This window comes from Cnephaeus nilssonii (assembly GCF_951640355.1).
Source record: "Cnephaeus nilssonii genome assembly, chromosome: 14".
NCBI lineage: Eukaryota > Metazoa > Chordata > Mammalia > Chiroptera > Vespertilionidae > Cnephaeus > Cnephaeus nilssonii.
Window position 1 is genome coordinate 1,018,878 of NC_137085.1, and position 15,140 is coordinate 1,034,017.

The 15,140-nt window shown below is 62.2% G+C and overlaps 1 protein-coding gene across 3 annotated transcripts in view; it reads left to right on the forward strand.

Annotated features, from left to right (window-relative positions):
* CACNA1B (calcium voltage-gated channel subunit alpha1 B) overlaps positions 1-15,140 on the forward strand; it is a gene marked incomplete at its 5' end in the record, with an annotated part of 110,781 nt that overhangs the window by 29,943 nt on the left and 65,698 nt on the right. For all 3 annotated transcript variants that reach the window (XM_079789606.1, XM_079789604.1, XM_079789605.1), the window contains 5 exons: positions 1,029-1,238; positions 3,921-4,033; positions 4,452-4,564; positions 5,926-6,057; positions 6,302-6,374. In XM_079789606.1, the coding sequence (XP_079645732.1) occupies positions 1,029-1,238; positions 3,921-4,033; positions 4,452-4,564; positions 5,926-6,057; positions 6,302-6,374 (641 nt within the window). The remainder of the gene's footprint in view (positions 1-1,028; positions 1,239-3,920; positions 4,034-4,451; positions 4,565-5,925; positions 6,058-6,301; positions 6,375-15,140) is intronic.

Here is a 15,140-nt window from a genome sequence, read left to right on the forward strand (position 1 = left end):
GTGGGGGTGTGTGGGAATGACCGAGAAAGGGGTGGGGTCTGAGTGTGGCTTCACAGACCAGTTTGCACAGCTCTGCTGTGTGTCTCCCCTCGTCTGCCCTGCGGTTCTCTGTGCCCCGCTGCCTGTGAGGAGGGAGCAGGTGTATCTGCCTTGGCCTCGGTGCTGTGCAGCCCTCAGCAGGGCCGTCGGGAGGGCTCGTGGCCCGAGCAGCTCCGGCTCCTCCGCGGTGGCTGTGGCTGTGTCTGGACGGGGCTGGAGGCTGTGTCCCGGCTCAGCGGGGGAGGCTGGGGTGGAACAGCGTCTTCCTTGGGTGGGACGGGCGTGGCATGTGGAGTGCCTGCCAGGAAGCTGCCGTCAGGGTTCCGGGAAGGGCTACCGGGCGGTGCGGGCTGCCGGGCGGTGCGGGCTGCCGGGGTGGTGGCTGCTGCCTGAGGCAGCTGCTCCACGCAGACTCGACTCTCCAAGGCCTCGGCCTGTTTTCATCTCAGTGAACCCAGGAAACACCAGCCTGATGGTGTTCTTAGCATGCACACACACATGCACACACACATACACACACACGTGCAGATGCGCTCGACATTACATAACGCATATGCCCACATTCCCCACCCTCCTCCTGGGACCCGATGCCCACGCCCAAGGGCTTTGAGCGGCACGCACACACCAGCCTTTAGTGCAGAAGCTGGAGAAATCCCGAGGCGGGCAGGGCGTGCGGCTCACAGTCAGACCCTGCCCTGCTGACCCCAGTTAAAGGAGGAGGAGGGTCGGGTACAGCAGGATCCCCAGGCCGCGGGGAGGAGCGGGGTGGCCCGGAGTGCAGGGCTGTGCTCCTGGAAGGTGGCCAAGGGGCAGGAGACAGACCATGTCACTCATCCCCCCATGAGGTGCTGCTGTCCTTGGTGGAACGGGGCAGGGCCAAGGGCCAGTGTCCTTGAAGGTGGTTTTATGGGGTGAGGGCACCTCTGGAGGAGGGGATGTGTCCTGGGGCCACTGCCCCTGCACGTCCTCAGCGAGCCCCCTCTCCCCAGGGTCTCCCTTCGCCCGCGCCAGCCTCAAGAGCGGGAAGACAGAGGGCTCGTCCTACTTCCGCAGGAAGGAGAAGATGTTCCGGTTCTTCGTGCGGCGCATGGTGAAGGCGCAGAGCTTCTACTGGGTGGTGCTGTGCGTGGTGGCCCTGAACACGCTGTGCGTGGCCATGGTGCACTACAACCAGCCCCAGCGGCTCACCACCGCGCTGTGTACGTACTGGGCCCGCCCCCTCCTGGGCCATCGCCCATGACCTTGGGACGCCCTGACCCAGTGCCCCCACAGGCTGCTCAGGCCCATGCCAGGGCTGCCCAGGCCTCGGATCTGGGCCCTGGTTCCAGGAAGCCGAGCTGATTGGCTCGACCTTACCTTTTGGGGAGTGAAACCAGGGAGGGTCTGGGCATGGGGGGAGTGGGTTAGATGGCCAGGCACCAGCCAGCCCCGGCAGACCTGGGTCCTCCCTGTGGGGCTTCAGACCTGCGGGCCAGGCACAGAGCTGCTCGCTTCATTTGCCACAAGGTGGCGCTCCCGCAGGCCCCCCCCCCCCCACCCCAGGAGGGGGAGTCGGGCTCCCAGGGCTCCCCTGGCTGTTCCCACCCTCTTTTTGATTGGCTGGGCCTGGGTGTGTCCGTAACCAGGGCTGACTTACAACCTGTGTCCGTGAGCCGCGACCAGGCCTGGGGATCTGAGTCCGGCGTGGTCTTGGCCTCGGGGGCAGTCCAGGAGGTAGAGGAAGGTGGCTGGGGCGGGGCTCCTTGCCCTTTCCAGGCCAGGGAGCTGGAAGCTGAAAGAGCTCCCAGAGCTGTGGAGACAGGCGCTGGGGGGCCGTGCCTTCCGTCCTGGCTCCCCGCAGGGAGCTCTGTGCGCCTGAAGCCACAGAGCCCAAGAGCCTTTGTCCAGTCCTGGCCCCGCAGGCTGCACGCCCCCAGGGCACAGCCCGGGCAGCTCCTGAGGCCGAAGGAGCCATGGACGCTGGCGGTTCCAGGCCCTGGGCCATGTGGGTAGGACTCCAGGCTAGTTCCCCACGTCCGTGTCGAAGTGGTCACGTGGACGGCGGGGCAGGGCCGAGGAGCAGGAGCCAGAGGGCCCGGGAGCTTCCAGGAGCGGCCGGCAGGCAGCGGCTCGGGCTCAGGCTCCACGCGGTGTCACCGAACGGCCGCTCCGGCCTCCCTGTAGTGCGTGAGCCTTCGGAATGAATGAATGAGTGCGTGTCCCCTCCCTTGGCCTCCGAGGAGGCTGAGCATGAAGCGCAGGGCGGGTCTTTCTCGGGCACAGGTAGGCAGGCAGGGGCTGCCCTTCCTCGGCCGCCTCGCCCTCCTGTCCGTGCCCCTGCGGCCGCTCTCGCCAGTCTCCCGGAGCAGGAGGAGTGTCTGGGCAGCGTCAGCTTCGAGGCTGTGTTGGTGGCTGGAAGGCCATCCCTGTGGCCTCCCGCCCAGGACCTGAGCTCTGTTGTGGTGACCTGGGAGGGGTGGGGTGCCTTTGTGATCGCACATCGGGGCTCTGTGGCCAGGAGCCTCGGGCCTCCAGGTCGCTGGGGCCTTGTGAGCTGCCCTTCGGGGCCAGACCAGCTTCCCCAGCCCCACCCCCACCCCTGTGGGCAGTCATTCAGGGAGCCTGGGGGCAGCGGGGAGGGCCCCTCTGCCCTGAGCTGTTCCTGTCTGAGGGTCAGTGGGCGTCCTTGCTTCTGACCTGGGCCCTCGGCTTCTGCAGAGGCTCTTGGCCTCCTCGCCCGGCCTGGGTGCCCTGGTGACGGTTCAGTTGGCTTGCTCCTGGGCTGGTTGTCCACGTCCTCAGACCATGGACGGAGGGTCCCCTCCCTGAGCCCTTGGGCCGCACAGACGGTCGTGTGTCTGTCTGAGGCTGGCCCAGGGGGCAGTGGAGTTCATGTCCCCAATCGTCGGGGTGCAGGCAGCTGCAGACCTGCCCCGATGGTGCCGCGGAGGCTGCAGTGAGCGTGGGAGTGTGGGGGTCCGGTGCGCAGTGGCAGGGGCGTGGGGCCCTCGTCACTGTCTGTTTCTGGAGCAGCTGGAGGTCCAGAGGCCGGAAGCCTGGCCGGTGGCTGCCAGCTGACCCTTCGCACCCTCTCACGGCCTTGGTCTCCGTGTGGGCGCGGCCGTGGGTTCTGAGCTGGGGTCAGAGGGCACCGAGCCATTGGCCGCTGTATGAAACAAGGAGCCGATTCCAACTCAGTGCTTGGGGAGGAGGCTCAGGCTGACCTGTCCGACGCCTGGAATTCCTGGTGTGGCCGTGGCTGGGCCGGCGGGTCTGCTATCTGGGGCCTCGGTCAACTCTGGCTGGGCTTTCTTGCTCCGACCGCCCCCTCTCCCCGGGCTGGGCCCGTGTCTGTGCCTGGAATTCCCACACGGCTCCCAGTTCAGCGTGTCCTCCCTGCGTCCTGAGGCTCTGGAGGGTCCCTCAGCCCGTGGAGGCAGCGGCCAGCAGAGCCGCTGTGTGACTCACAGAGCGAGCAGCGTGCCAGCTGGGACTGGGGGTGCTCAGGGTGTAGGGGCGAACTGTGAACCAAGTTCAAGCCCAGCCTGGTGCTGGGGGCATCCATCAGAGCGTGGCGTGGGGGAGGGACTAGGCAGTGGGGTGGGTCCAGGCCGCCCCGCCGTCTGCCCTGCTCTGGGTACCCCAGTCGCATCCGGGAGCTCCCGCTGAGCCTGTCTCATGTCCATGGCACTGGGCATGCCCCGCCATGGGGACTGGAGTGAGCATCGCTCCGCACCCTCGTCCTCGGTTGTCCCTGCCCTGGCCTGAGGTTTCAGGGCTCGGGGGCCGCAGGCCAGGCTGGAAGGCTCCCCTGAAAGGCCGGGCCTGGTGTCCTCTGGGCTGGGCTGGAGCCGGAGGGAGGAGGCTGCGAGCTAACGCCCCTCTTCTCCGGCTTCTCCTAGACTTTGCAGAGTTTGTTTTCCTGGGTCTCTTCCTCACAGAGATGTCTCTGAAGATGTACGGCCTGGGGCCCAGGAGCTACTTCCGGTCCTCCTTCAACTGCTTCGACTTCGGGGTGAGTGAGAAGCCTGGGCAGGGTCAGCGCTGGGGTCCAGGCGGGTCAGGCTGGACCTCGCTGGAAGGTGCAACAGCCCCGCCCACTGCCCCAGCCAGGGGGACTCGGGGCTGCAGGACTGTGACCCTGTGGCCAGCAAGGCTGCCTGTGGATGGCAGGTGCAGGGGACAGGGGGCCTGTCCTGGCCAGGCCCTGATGGGTGGGGCGCTTCTGCAGGCTGCCCGCCTGTGGGACTTCCTTCTTCCCTCCCCTGTCTGTCACTCCGTCCGTGTCCTCCTGGCAGGGAGGATGGGCCCGGGCCTGTGGGCCTGCAGTTCCGTGTGCTTGAGCTGCTGCAGAGGCAGCAGGGCGGGGGCTGCAGGGGCGCCGTGCACATGTGGGGCCGAGTGTGCCGGAGCCTGACCCTCCCCCCCTGCAGGTCATCGTGGGGAGCATCTTTGAAGTGGTCTGGGCGGCCATCAAGCCGGGAACCTCCTTTGGGATCAGTGTGCTGCGGGCTCTCCGGCTGCTGAGGATCTTCAAAGTCACAAAGTACGTCCCCTGCGTGCTCCTGGGTGGTGGGGGGTGCAGGCAGCATGGGGGGAGGGGTTGTCCCGGGAATTCATGGGCTGGTTTTGCTCTCAGCTGTCTGGAAGCTCTTTCTGTGGCTTGTAATTGTATAAACACAGAAAGTGATCACACAGGCCAGGCCAGCAGCCCACATGACTTTGTCTTGGCCTCGTCAGGGGCACGTCTGTCCTCGGGATCGTCCTGACAACCTCAGTGTCGCTGGCGGCCTCTCTAGCTCACATTGGCACTCCCATCCATCAGTCCCTCCTCGCCAGGCTCTGACTGGCTGACCTGAGCCCGCCTGGCCCCTGGCCCCAGGCTGCGCCGCCCTGTGCCTGGCCGCTGTCTGACAGCTCCCACTTACCCACTGGGTTGCTGTGTCACTGGAGCAGCGAGTTGCTCTGTTTTGCCCACAAGGAGGCTGAGGTGGGTAGAGGTGGTGCAGGGAGTGAGGACAGCTGGGCTGGATCGCACCTTCACGGCTGGAGCTGTGGTGACGGGGCGAGGAGACAGCAGCCTGGGCCCCGGCTGCCCGTGGGCAGGAGGCCCCTCCACGTAAGCGGCTGGGTGTGGGTCCACGATGCCCCAGTGCGGTCTTTGTGCAGCTGCCTCGGCCTGGGCCCACCCGCTGCGGTGCTCAGTGCGCCTCGGCGGGCCCCGGCTCCAGCTCCCTCCAGGGGCCCTCGGCCTGTCTCCCGGGGTCTGGGCTGATTACGGTGCCTGGAGGGGAAGCTGGGTGCTCTGGGCTCTGCACAGCAGGAGCCGCGGTGAGGGGATCAGGCTCTCTGAGGGTCAGCAGCCGGGCTGTGGGGGACTTCAGGGGCCCACGTGCTCGAGAGCCCGGGAGAATGAGGGGGTGAGGGGTGGAGGGTGCTGAGGGGGCTCAGGCCAGGCTTCACCCCCCGCTGCAGTGGTCTTTGCAGGGACGGCCATGGAGTTGACTGCGTCCTCACGCAGGTCCTCTGCAGCTGCCATGCGGCTGTCCTCACACACAGCGCTTCCCGGGGCCCTGGAGGTGTTGGGTGTTGGGGTGAAGAGGGGGCCTGGATGACGTCGGGTCGGGTGTGGCTGCCTGTGGGAGGGGCGGAGTGACCGGAGCAGGTGTGAGGGGCCGTCAGCACTGCGCACGCCGCTGTGCCATCCCCCTGGGCTCGGTGCCAAGGGTGGTGGGTCGGGCTGCGGAGAAGAGCTCCGCCTCCCTCCAGGTGCGTGGCCCTTGGGGGTCAGAAGGTCCCAAAGCCACAGGTGTGACACTGAGAGCGGGCCCATGGGGGTCTGGGTCCAGAGCTGGCATCCCCCGCCGGGTGCAGCCCTGTGCTCAGACCCCCCGTCTGCCCCAACAGGTACTGGAACTCCTTGCGGAACCTGGTGGTGTCGCTGCTCAACTCTATGAAGTCGATCATCAGCCTCCTGTTCCTGCTCTTCCTGTTCATCGTGGTCTTCGCCCTGCTGGGCATGCAGCTGTTTGGGGGACAGTACGTGCGGGGGGTGAGGGGTGCTCAGTGCAGCTGTTCGGGGACTGTATGTGCCAGGGGGGTGCTCAGAGCAGCTTTTTGGGGGACGGTATGTGCCGGGGGCGGGGTGCTCAGAGCAGCGGTGCTGGCCCAGCCGCCTCCACCTGAAGGTCACCCACGTGCAGCCTGTGAGGGCGCCGGGCCCGCGGGGCCAGGTCCTGGCTCCTGATGGGCTGCCTTACTCAAGGCTGCTTGTTTTTCTCAGGTTCAACTTTAAAGAAGAGACTCCAACGACCAACTTTGACACTTTCCCCGCTGCCATTCTCACTGTCTTCCAGGTAAGGCCCCAGCCCAGACCCTCTGTCCTGCTCGGCTCTCCTGGGGCTGGGAGGGCCGCCCCTGTCCCTCCTCAGGCCTCTGCAACCCAGACAGCCCACCCCAGCCAACTCTGCGCACGCGACGGGGGGCCGGGCCGCAGGGCCCATGTCCTGTGATGCCGCCTGGGAGCTCCACTGTCATCTCTCAGCCCCAAGGACCCGGGACCCCGCAGCTGTTTACCCTTTGAGAATAAAACAGCAAAGTGCCCCAAGCTCGCCGTCAGTCCTCTCCTGTCTGCAGGCGCCCCCCCCACCCCACCCCCCCCGCCTCTCCATGCGCCTCAGGGCTCCCCTGAGGACCCTCTTGCTCGAACACTTACCCCCTGGGCTGCGCCTCCACAGATGCCCCTGCCAACCATTTCGTCCCACAGACCTTGGGGCGGCAGGCCTGAGACGAGCAGCATGGGGGTCTGACTTTTGGGGAACCTGGCGGGTGCGCGTGCAGGCAGGGCTCTGAGTGGACCCTGGCCTTGGGCTGCCGGCCTCCTCAGCCAAAGCTGGAGCCCACGGCGTGTGCCGGGACGGCCTTCCAGCCAGGCTGGGTGACACGAGGAGCCCACCCACACGCCTCTCACGACGACCCTGTCCCCCGTCCCCATGGGAGCCCCACGGCCTCTCAATCCCGGCCGAGCAGAGCCAGCCTCGCCCAGGGGACCTCCTGCTTCTGGCCAGCTGGGACCCGGCCTGTCCCCCCCCAGCTTCTAGTCTAACTTCCCCCGTAGTCGCTCTGAGACTGTCTCAACCTCGATTTCCTGATGTGGGCGCCTGCGCCCACGCCGCTCCCCTCGGATGCTTACTGCCCTGGCTCCCACAGCCGGGCCCCCGAGCTGGTTAGCACTTGGGGGGAAGGAGGGTCCTGCATCTGGGGCACAGGAGTGGTGTCCACGCTGGGCCACGGGCAGAGGGAGGCCAAGCGTGACACTGCCCTGTGCCAGGCAGGAGCGCCCTCTTATCTGTAGGTCACGGGCCAGCTGGATGCTGACTGCCAGGCGAGGGGAGATGGCAGGATGGGTCCAGCCAGAGCAGGAAGCAGCGCGGGCGTGGCAGAGGGGGGCACCAGCCTGGGGGTCTCTGTGCCACACGGAGAGGCTCTGCCCAAGGGGTTCCCAGCAGGCGGCGACGTGGTCGCGGTCAGAGCTGCTTTGCCATGTTTGTCGTTAGGAAGGACCTGGGCGTGGTGGTGGTTGTGATGGGGGCCCGGGGGGCGAAGAGGCCGGAGTGAGAGAGGACGGTCTGACGAATGGTGCTCAGGGTTAGACCCGGGCCCTGTGCGCTGACACAGAAGTGAGACGGTAAATAGTTAGAAACTAAGGGCTCGCCGTGTGGACAGCAGTGCCTGTGGGCTGGAGACCAGCAGCGGTGTGGACACGGGCCCAGGCACCCCGCAGTCGGGAAGAGGCAGGTGGGCGGGCGTCCACGCACCGATCAGCTCTGCGCTGGGCGGGGGGTGGCCCAGAGGAGGCCGAGGAGGGCTGACTGGCTGCGGGAGGCCGAGACGAGCACAGGGCAGGCACCTGGGAGGCCCACAGGATGGTAATGGGCCAGAGGCCTGAGACCCGGGACTGGAGTCCCCGCTCACGGTGAACCTGCAGACCATGTGGCAGGTGCCCCCCCACTCCGGGGGCCACGGATACCCACAGTCTGAGGTGAGCTCGCCCTGGGGACGTGGCGGTGACAGAACAAGCGGGTAAGAATGCGTATGCACAAGGTCCTCGGACGGCGAACGGAAGGACGGCCGGTCCCACAATATGGCAGACGGGCCCCGAGTGCCACGAGCAGGCCGCGCTGAAAGGCAGCTCTTTAGATAAACAGGGCGCGCTGTGCAGGGCCCGGGCGGACGGCGAGTTCACCTGCGGAGCCACGGGCGCGGCCCTTGCAGATGCCACTCGGGCGAGGCCGCTGGCACCATTCCAGAATGTGCTGAGAGCTTGTATGCTCCGAGGCCAAGCAGGTGAACAAAATGCGAACTCAAACCATCCCAGGCCCGTGTGAGGACGAGAGAATCTTAAAGTCCACCCTGGAACACCAGGTTTCCTACGAGAGAGCGAGTCTGACGGGAGGCCGCTGTGAGCCAGGATGCCAGGAGCCCAGAAGAAGCAGCTTTAAATCCTGGAGGACAGTCCCTGTCACCCTGGGGCCGAGCAGAGCTGTGCTTCAGGGGAGGTGGGACTAAACACGCAGAGACAGTGTGGGGGCGCCACCACCCCGCCCCCCAGGGCTAACAGCACCAGCCGTCTATCTCTACATTGAGTAAAGCGAGCGTTTAGAAGAAGCAAGTCCATTAACTAACCCAGAAGAAACTGGAAACCCAAACTACTCCAGAAACGGAGCGTTCGAGGCCTGCCCGTCCAAGCCGCCTGCAGCAGCTTCCCAAGTGAGCTGCGTGAGTGTTTAAGGAAAAGTTACTCCCATTTTGTGCGGAGACCACAGGGAGAGCGCCCGCCCGCTCTGTGCGGTAGAATAACTGATGGGAACATGGGGCCGCCGCAGACAAGCACCCGCAGGGAACGGCTAATCCAATCTGGAGGTGTTTCAAATGATCTCCACAATCAGCTTGGAGTTATCCTGCAGCCAGAGGATTTGACATGAGGAAGGCTATTAATGTAACTCAGCTGCTTCACAGATGAAAGAAGGGAAACCCTGTAGGATCAGAAAAAGCATTTGAACTCCAGCAAAAGCACAGCCACCATGAGCGGGAGACGCAGCGAGATGGGCGAGCGTCGTTACCTGTCCAGTTGGCAGCTCGGGGGCACTGGGTTCAGGGCACTGCCTGGTGCGTATCTGATAAAACCCAACGCTGACCCCAAAGGCAGCCTCCGCAGATTCCACCGGCATCAGTGGGCCTGGCTCCTCAGAACAACCACAGGAAAAGGGAACAGTTTCTCGGGTTGACGAGAAATAAGGAAAGATGCCCCTGTTCACAGGTGAGAAGCACACAGAGCCCCCCGGCTGTCCCTGCGGAGGGTGTGGCAGTTTGGTTGTCCGTAGAGAACTAGAGCTTGGACTCCTACCCGGTACCAGATTTGGATTCCAGTTTCATTAGGACCTAACCGTGCAAAGAAATCGGAAATTGCAGAAGAACTTACAGACTGCGACGCCTTGAACTCAGGGAAGGCCTTCCTAAGGAGGACTTAAAAAGCACAGAGCAGAGAGGAAACCATTAACAAATCTGCCTGTTAAGGATTTCTGTGCATCAAAAGACACCCTAAGAGGATTAAAACAACAAACGTCAAGGGGAGGAGACGTTCCCATAGAGTCGGCAAGCAACCAGGATTAGTCCATGCTCCTCAGCAGCTTCCCCAGTCAGAGACAGCTTCCCCTTCTGCAGCAGGAAGCGGCAGAGGCGCGCCGGGCGCCTCGCAGGAAGGGAGACGGGCTGACAGCACACCTGTCGGCTCGGCTGCCACCGGTGCCGGGGCGCACAGTGATCCTTTCCAGCGGCCAGCGCAGCTGGGACGTGGAAACCCAGCGACCCCGGTTTTAGAGACGCTGTGGAGGAATGAGGGTTCCTTCATGCGGTTGCTGTGTTGAGACCCCCCTGAGAGCAGTTCCATATCTGGTCCACGGGGCTTGGCACAGGCAGCTCCTGCTGTCGGTGGGGAGAGGTGGGCTGGGAGGTCCCGCCACAGCGGCAGCATCTGAGTGAAACCTGGGCGTCCCCTGAACGTTCACGCCGGGCGACAGGTAGGAGGTGCGTCTCGTCTGAGCAGCAGGGAGAACGGGGTTAACACGGGGCGGCTCGCAGACAGTGCCGAGGAGAGAAAGGCTGATCCGAGGCACCTGAGGCTGTTGAACAGGAGGCAGCTGTTGGGGGCACATGCGCAGTGAAGGTGAGAGCTGCAGGGGGATCAACACCGAACTCAGGGTGCCGCTCCTGGGGGACCTCAGCACCTTTGACGCTCTGCTTCTGAAGCTGGGGCGTGGGCACATGGGGCTTCTCAGTGCTGCTCATCATCTCTCTCCGAGTGTCTGAAATCCTACGGAATTAAAGGGTCCAGAAAGATAAACAGGGAGCATGCGGCAAAGGAAGTTGGTGCCATATTAGCAGCCAAACAGAAGTTCAGGTGGAAAACCGTTAGTGAAAACAGGCAAGGACATCACCTCGTGGGAAGAGGACGCTGCAGGCCTGCATGTGCCCACCACGTGGCCTGAAGTGTGTGCGCAAAAGCCAAGAGAAGTCCACGGAGAATCGAGGGCTCACCATCTCAGAAGAGCTTTTTCACCGTTCCTGCCAGGCTGAGGGGGGTGCTGAGAGGGGTAAGGAGGCGAATGGGGGCTCGTCTGGCACATAGAGCTCCACCCCTGAAGACAGTGAATGAAATGGCCGCCATCCGGGCACAAGGAGTCCCAGGAGGGGATCGCTTCCTAGGTCCCCAGGAAACCCCTGCAGGTGTAGAGAGCTGCTGTCCTACACAACAGTCCTCATCTGATTTAAATAAGTAGAAACCACTGGGAAATAGTCACAGAACACCCGTCCCCCCACCCCCTGTCTCTGAAAGCTGAAGGGTTGAGTTAAAGAAGACAGCACAGTCCGGCCGACCTGGCTCAGTGGTTGAGCGTTGGCCTGTGAACCAGGAGGTCACGGTTCAATTCCTGGTCAGGGCACATGACTGGGTTGCGTGTTCGATCACCATTGGTGTCGTGCAGGAGGCAGCCGATCAATGATTCTCTCTCATCAATGTTTCTATCTCTCCCTCTCTCTTCTTCTCTGAAGTCAAAAATATATATATACTAGAGGCCCAGTGCACAAAATTTGTGCACAGGTGGGGTCCCTAGGCCTGGCTGGCAATCAGAGCCGATCGGGGCCTTCCAGCTGCTGGCTGGGGCCTTCTTGCCCGCCGCTGGCTGCTGGCTGGGGCCTGCCGGATGGGGAGAGGGACCACAGGAGGTTGGCCAGCTGCGGGAGGTTGGCTATGGGAGTGCACTGACCACCAGGGGGCAGCTCCTGCATTGAGCGTCTGCCCCCTGGTGGTCAGTGCGCATCATAGCGACTGGTTGTTCTGGTGTTCTGGTCACTTAGGCTTTTATATATGTAGATTTTTGAAAGACAGCACAATAAATATTACAAAACATTTAGAACTGAACAATAATATCAAAACTTGAGGGAGGAAGCTGAAATAATACAGGAAATTTTATAATCTTAAATGCAGTTCTCAAAAGAAAGGCTGGAAATAAACTAGCTATGTGCTCATCTTGAAGTCTAGACAAAAGGAATGGAGTAAACCACAGAAAATGGAAAGCAGGAAAGTGTGATAAGGGCAGACATTAATGGAACAAAACTAAGAACACCAAGATAACAACATAATAAAAATCTTAAGAAGATTAACTTTCTAGCAAGACTGATCAAGAAAAAGCACAAGTAAAAAGTATTGCCCAAAAGGAAGGCATTAACTACAGAAAACAGGTGATTTTTTAATCCCAAACAAATGTTATGGCACCTTATTATGATGATAGATTTGAAAACTCAGATGAAACATGCACTTTTATAGGAAAACACCAATTACTTAAATTAGCTCACGATGAAGTTTAAAACCTGAGTCATTTACGACCATTAAGTAAATGGACTCCGTGGTCAAAGCTCTCTTCCTGTCTCTGCCGCCTGCCTGGGCCAGGTGAGGGTCTCCAGCCTCGGGGAACGGATCTGGACGGAAGCTGAGTCAGGTGGAGCCTGGCCCACAGCAGGCAGCGATCGGGCAGGGAGAGCAGACTGCAGCCCGGGCGGCCTCAGGAGCAGGTCTGTCTGGTCGGCCGACCTGGCCTGGGCGCCTGGACACCGCCCGACACTCAAGAGGCGCCTGACACGTTTGCTCAGTGAAGGGGGACACAACAGTCCAGTAAACGTGAAGGGTCTAGTCCCGCTGGTATGACACCGCCATGGCCGAGCCGTGTGTGTGCAGTCCTGCGAGTTTGCCCTGTGACCGCCCGTCTGCGGTCAGAAGAGCAGTAAGCAGGCAGGTGGAGCAAGAGAAAGCATCGCTCTCGTGGTGTGAACATCTCTCAGTGAGAATTGGCAGGGTTTAAAGAACGAACCACAGCAAGGTGGGTGACGGACAGTAGGCGTGGGTTTCTTGTTTTTTCGGGAAAGGAAAACATTCTAAAACCGACTGGTCGTGGCTGCGAATATGAAAATGCTAAAACAACTGGCACAGTGTAAATGACTGAGTTACATGGCGTGTGAGTTGTATCTCGACAAAATGGCTCTTATGAGAAGACTATGGCCAGATCCCAGAGAGACTGTGTCACCTGCACTGAGGGTGCCCGGGTCCAGCGTTGTCTCCTGTGGCCTGTGTCTGGACGCGGTCGACGCGAGCATCAGTAGACTGAGGAGAGCAGATGGTCCCCCCTGCGACGCCCCCTACACCTGTCTGTAGCCGGGTGTCCCTCCGACTGGGACCGGCGCCGCTGTCTCCTCCTCGACTGCACCCAGGACCTCTGCTGCGTAACCGCACGCCCATTCCTGGTGGCCGCCAGCACTGGTCGTTTCTAGAATCCAGAGCAGTGCCACTGGAAGGCATTGCACTCAAGGTCAGAGCAAGGGCGCCCGGTGCTCAGCAGGGAGGGTCCTCGGAGGAAGACAGGGAGGGTCTGGGGAGGAATCGACACGGTGGTTACTCGTCACTGATGCAGCTGTAACGTAGGAGCCTGAGGGTCGGTTAGCAATCCGAGCGTCCACCAGCATTGCTGACTACAAGGTCGACATGCAAAGCACAGCTTCCGTGTGACAGCAGCATTCCCGCGGAAGTCAGCCACACCAACAGCTTTCCCTCCGTCATAGCCAAGTGTAATGCCCTCCCAAGCGTGCAGGGCTCCGACGGGCCAAAGGGCATGAGCACAAGGGGCCTGTCTACAAGCCGGACGCCTTGGTGGTCAGTGCGGCCCTGACCCGCTCTGACCTGTGAACTCGGTGCGGCCCCGACCCGCTCTGACCTGTGAACTCAGTGCGGCCCTGACCCGCTCTGACCTGTGAACTCAGTGCGGCCCTGACCCAGGCCCCAGCCCGCCGCACGGGGAACTCAGCCTCTAGATTGCGTGGAAGAGGGAACATCCAAGAACAGCCAGGACCTCCAGAGGGAGGGGCTCTCCCACCACCTACCAGGAGTTTTTAAAAAGCTGCAGTGATGAAGAGTGTGAGCTAGAGAGGGAAGTACCAGTGTCACATTCCAGAGCCCAGAAAAGTACCCGGGCTGTGCGGGAGGCTGGTTGTCTGAGACGGTGGCAGAATTCAAGGGTGTGAGGATGGATGTTAGAAGGTGGGTCGGGGAGCTGGCTCACCAAGTGGGGGAGCAGAGATCTACCCGCCACGTGGTGCCAGCACAGAGCCGTGACTGCTAACCCCTGTGGGTGCACAGAGCTATGACCACTAACCCCTGTGGTAGGCGAAACCTGATTGTGGAAAACCAGACAAAATTACAAAGAAAACAATATCCTACCTAATAATAGAGTAATATGCAAATTGACCGTACCTTCGCTATGCCCATGATTGGCCAGGAGGCGCGGGGGGGCGGGACTCGGGGTGGCCGATTGGGCTGGCGGGACGCCATGGCTGTGCTGCGGCACAGAAGGGGCCTCTGGGGCAGCGAGCCCACATCCCGCCACCAACCATGAAGAGTGGGGAGCTGGGTGGCTGCTCCGGCACCAGCGGACAGACACCCAGCTCCCCCGCGATCGAAAGCGAAAGCGGGGGACCTCGGTGTCTGTCCGCTCCGCCGCAGGCTTTTGAAAGGCCTGGTGCACCAGCGGACACCCAGCTCCCCCACGATCGAAAGCGAAAGCGGGGGACCTCGGTGTCTGTCCGCTCCGCCGCAGGCTTTTGAAAGGCCTGGTGCACCAGCGGACACCCAGCTCCCCCACGATCGAAAGCAGGGAGCTGTGTGTCCGCTCTGGCACCAGCGGAACCCCTGCCATCAAAAGCGGGGAGCAGGCTGCCAGCAGTGTCCGCGGAGCGTGCTAGGCTTTGCGGGGCAGTGGATATGGCCTGGATGGCAGGTTAGGCCTAGGGGACCCTACACGTGCATGATTTAATCATGCACTGGGCCTCTAGTACCTTTATGATCTTGGGATGGAGAGGAATCTCATAGACAAGATGCAAAACGCAGAAACCATAGCAGGCGGATATGTTAGAATATTGCGTTTTTTTGGAAGGCAAAAATTAGGTAAAAGCAAAGAGGAGACCAGAAGATCTTTCCAAAAACATTGCAGGTAGTGGCTTAGCATGCGCCAGAACACACGTGCTGACACGTCAGGGAGGAAGGCTGCCCTCCCGCCACAGGAGAGATCCTGCAGCCTGTGCCCTCAGCAGCTTGCCTCCCCCCCCACACAACAAGACGGACCGCCGCCGGGTGCTGACGCCGGGTGCGTGGGGTGAGAGCGGCCCGCTGCTGGCCACAGTGCAGCGGGTCTCCGCTGTGGGAGCTCCTGGAAAGTCCAGGATGCAGCACTGACTGTCCGCCAAGTCCAGCTCCAGACTCGCAGCCAAACCCTGGCTGCCACCGCGGGGCAGGGCCTGTGGGGGGGGGGGGGGGGGGAAGCGGGCAGAGGAAGGGAGGGGTGTGCGCAGTGGTTCACGTAGTCGGTGGATTGTCTGTGTGGACGCGGTTGAACTTGGATTTGTCTGCGTGGACACGCGAGTGGAGTGGGAGAGCACATGGGTGTTGTGTTTAGAGTCGCGTGGCGTTGACTCCAGATGGGGCCTGGCCAGGTGCAGGGCTGCGGGACCCGATGCGGATG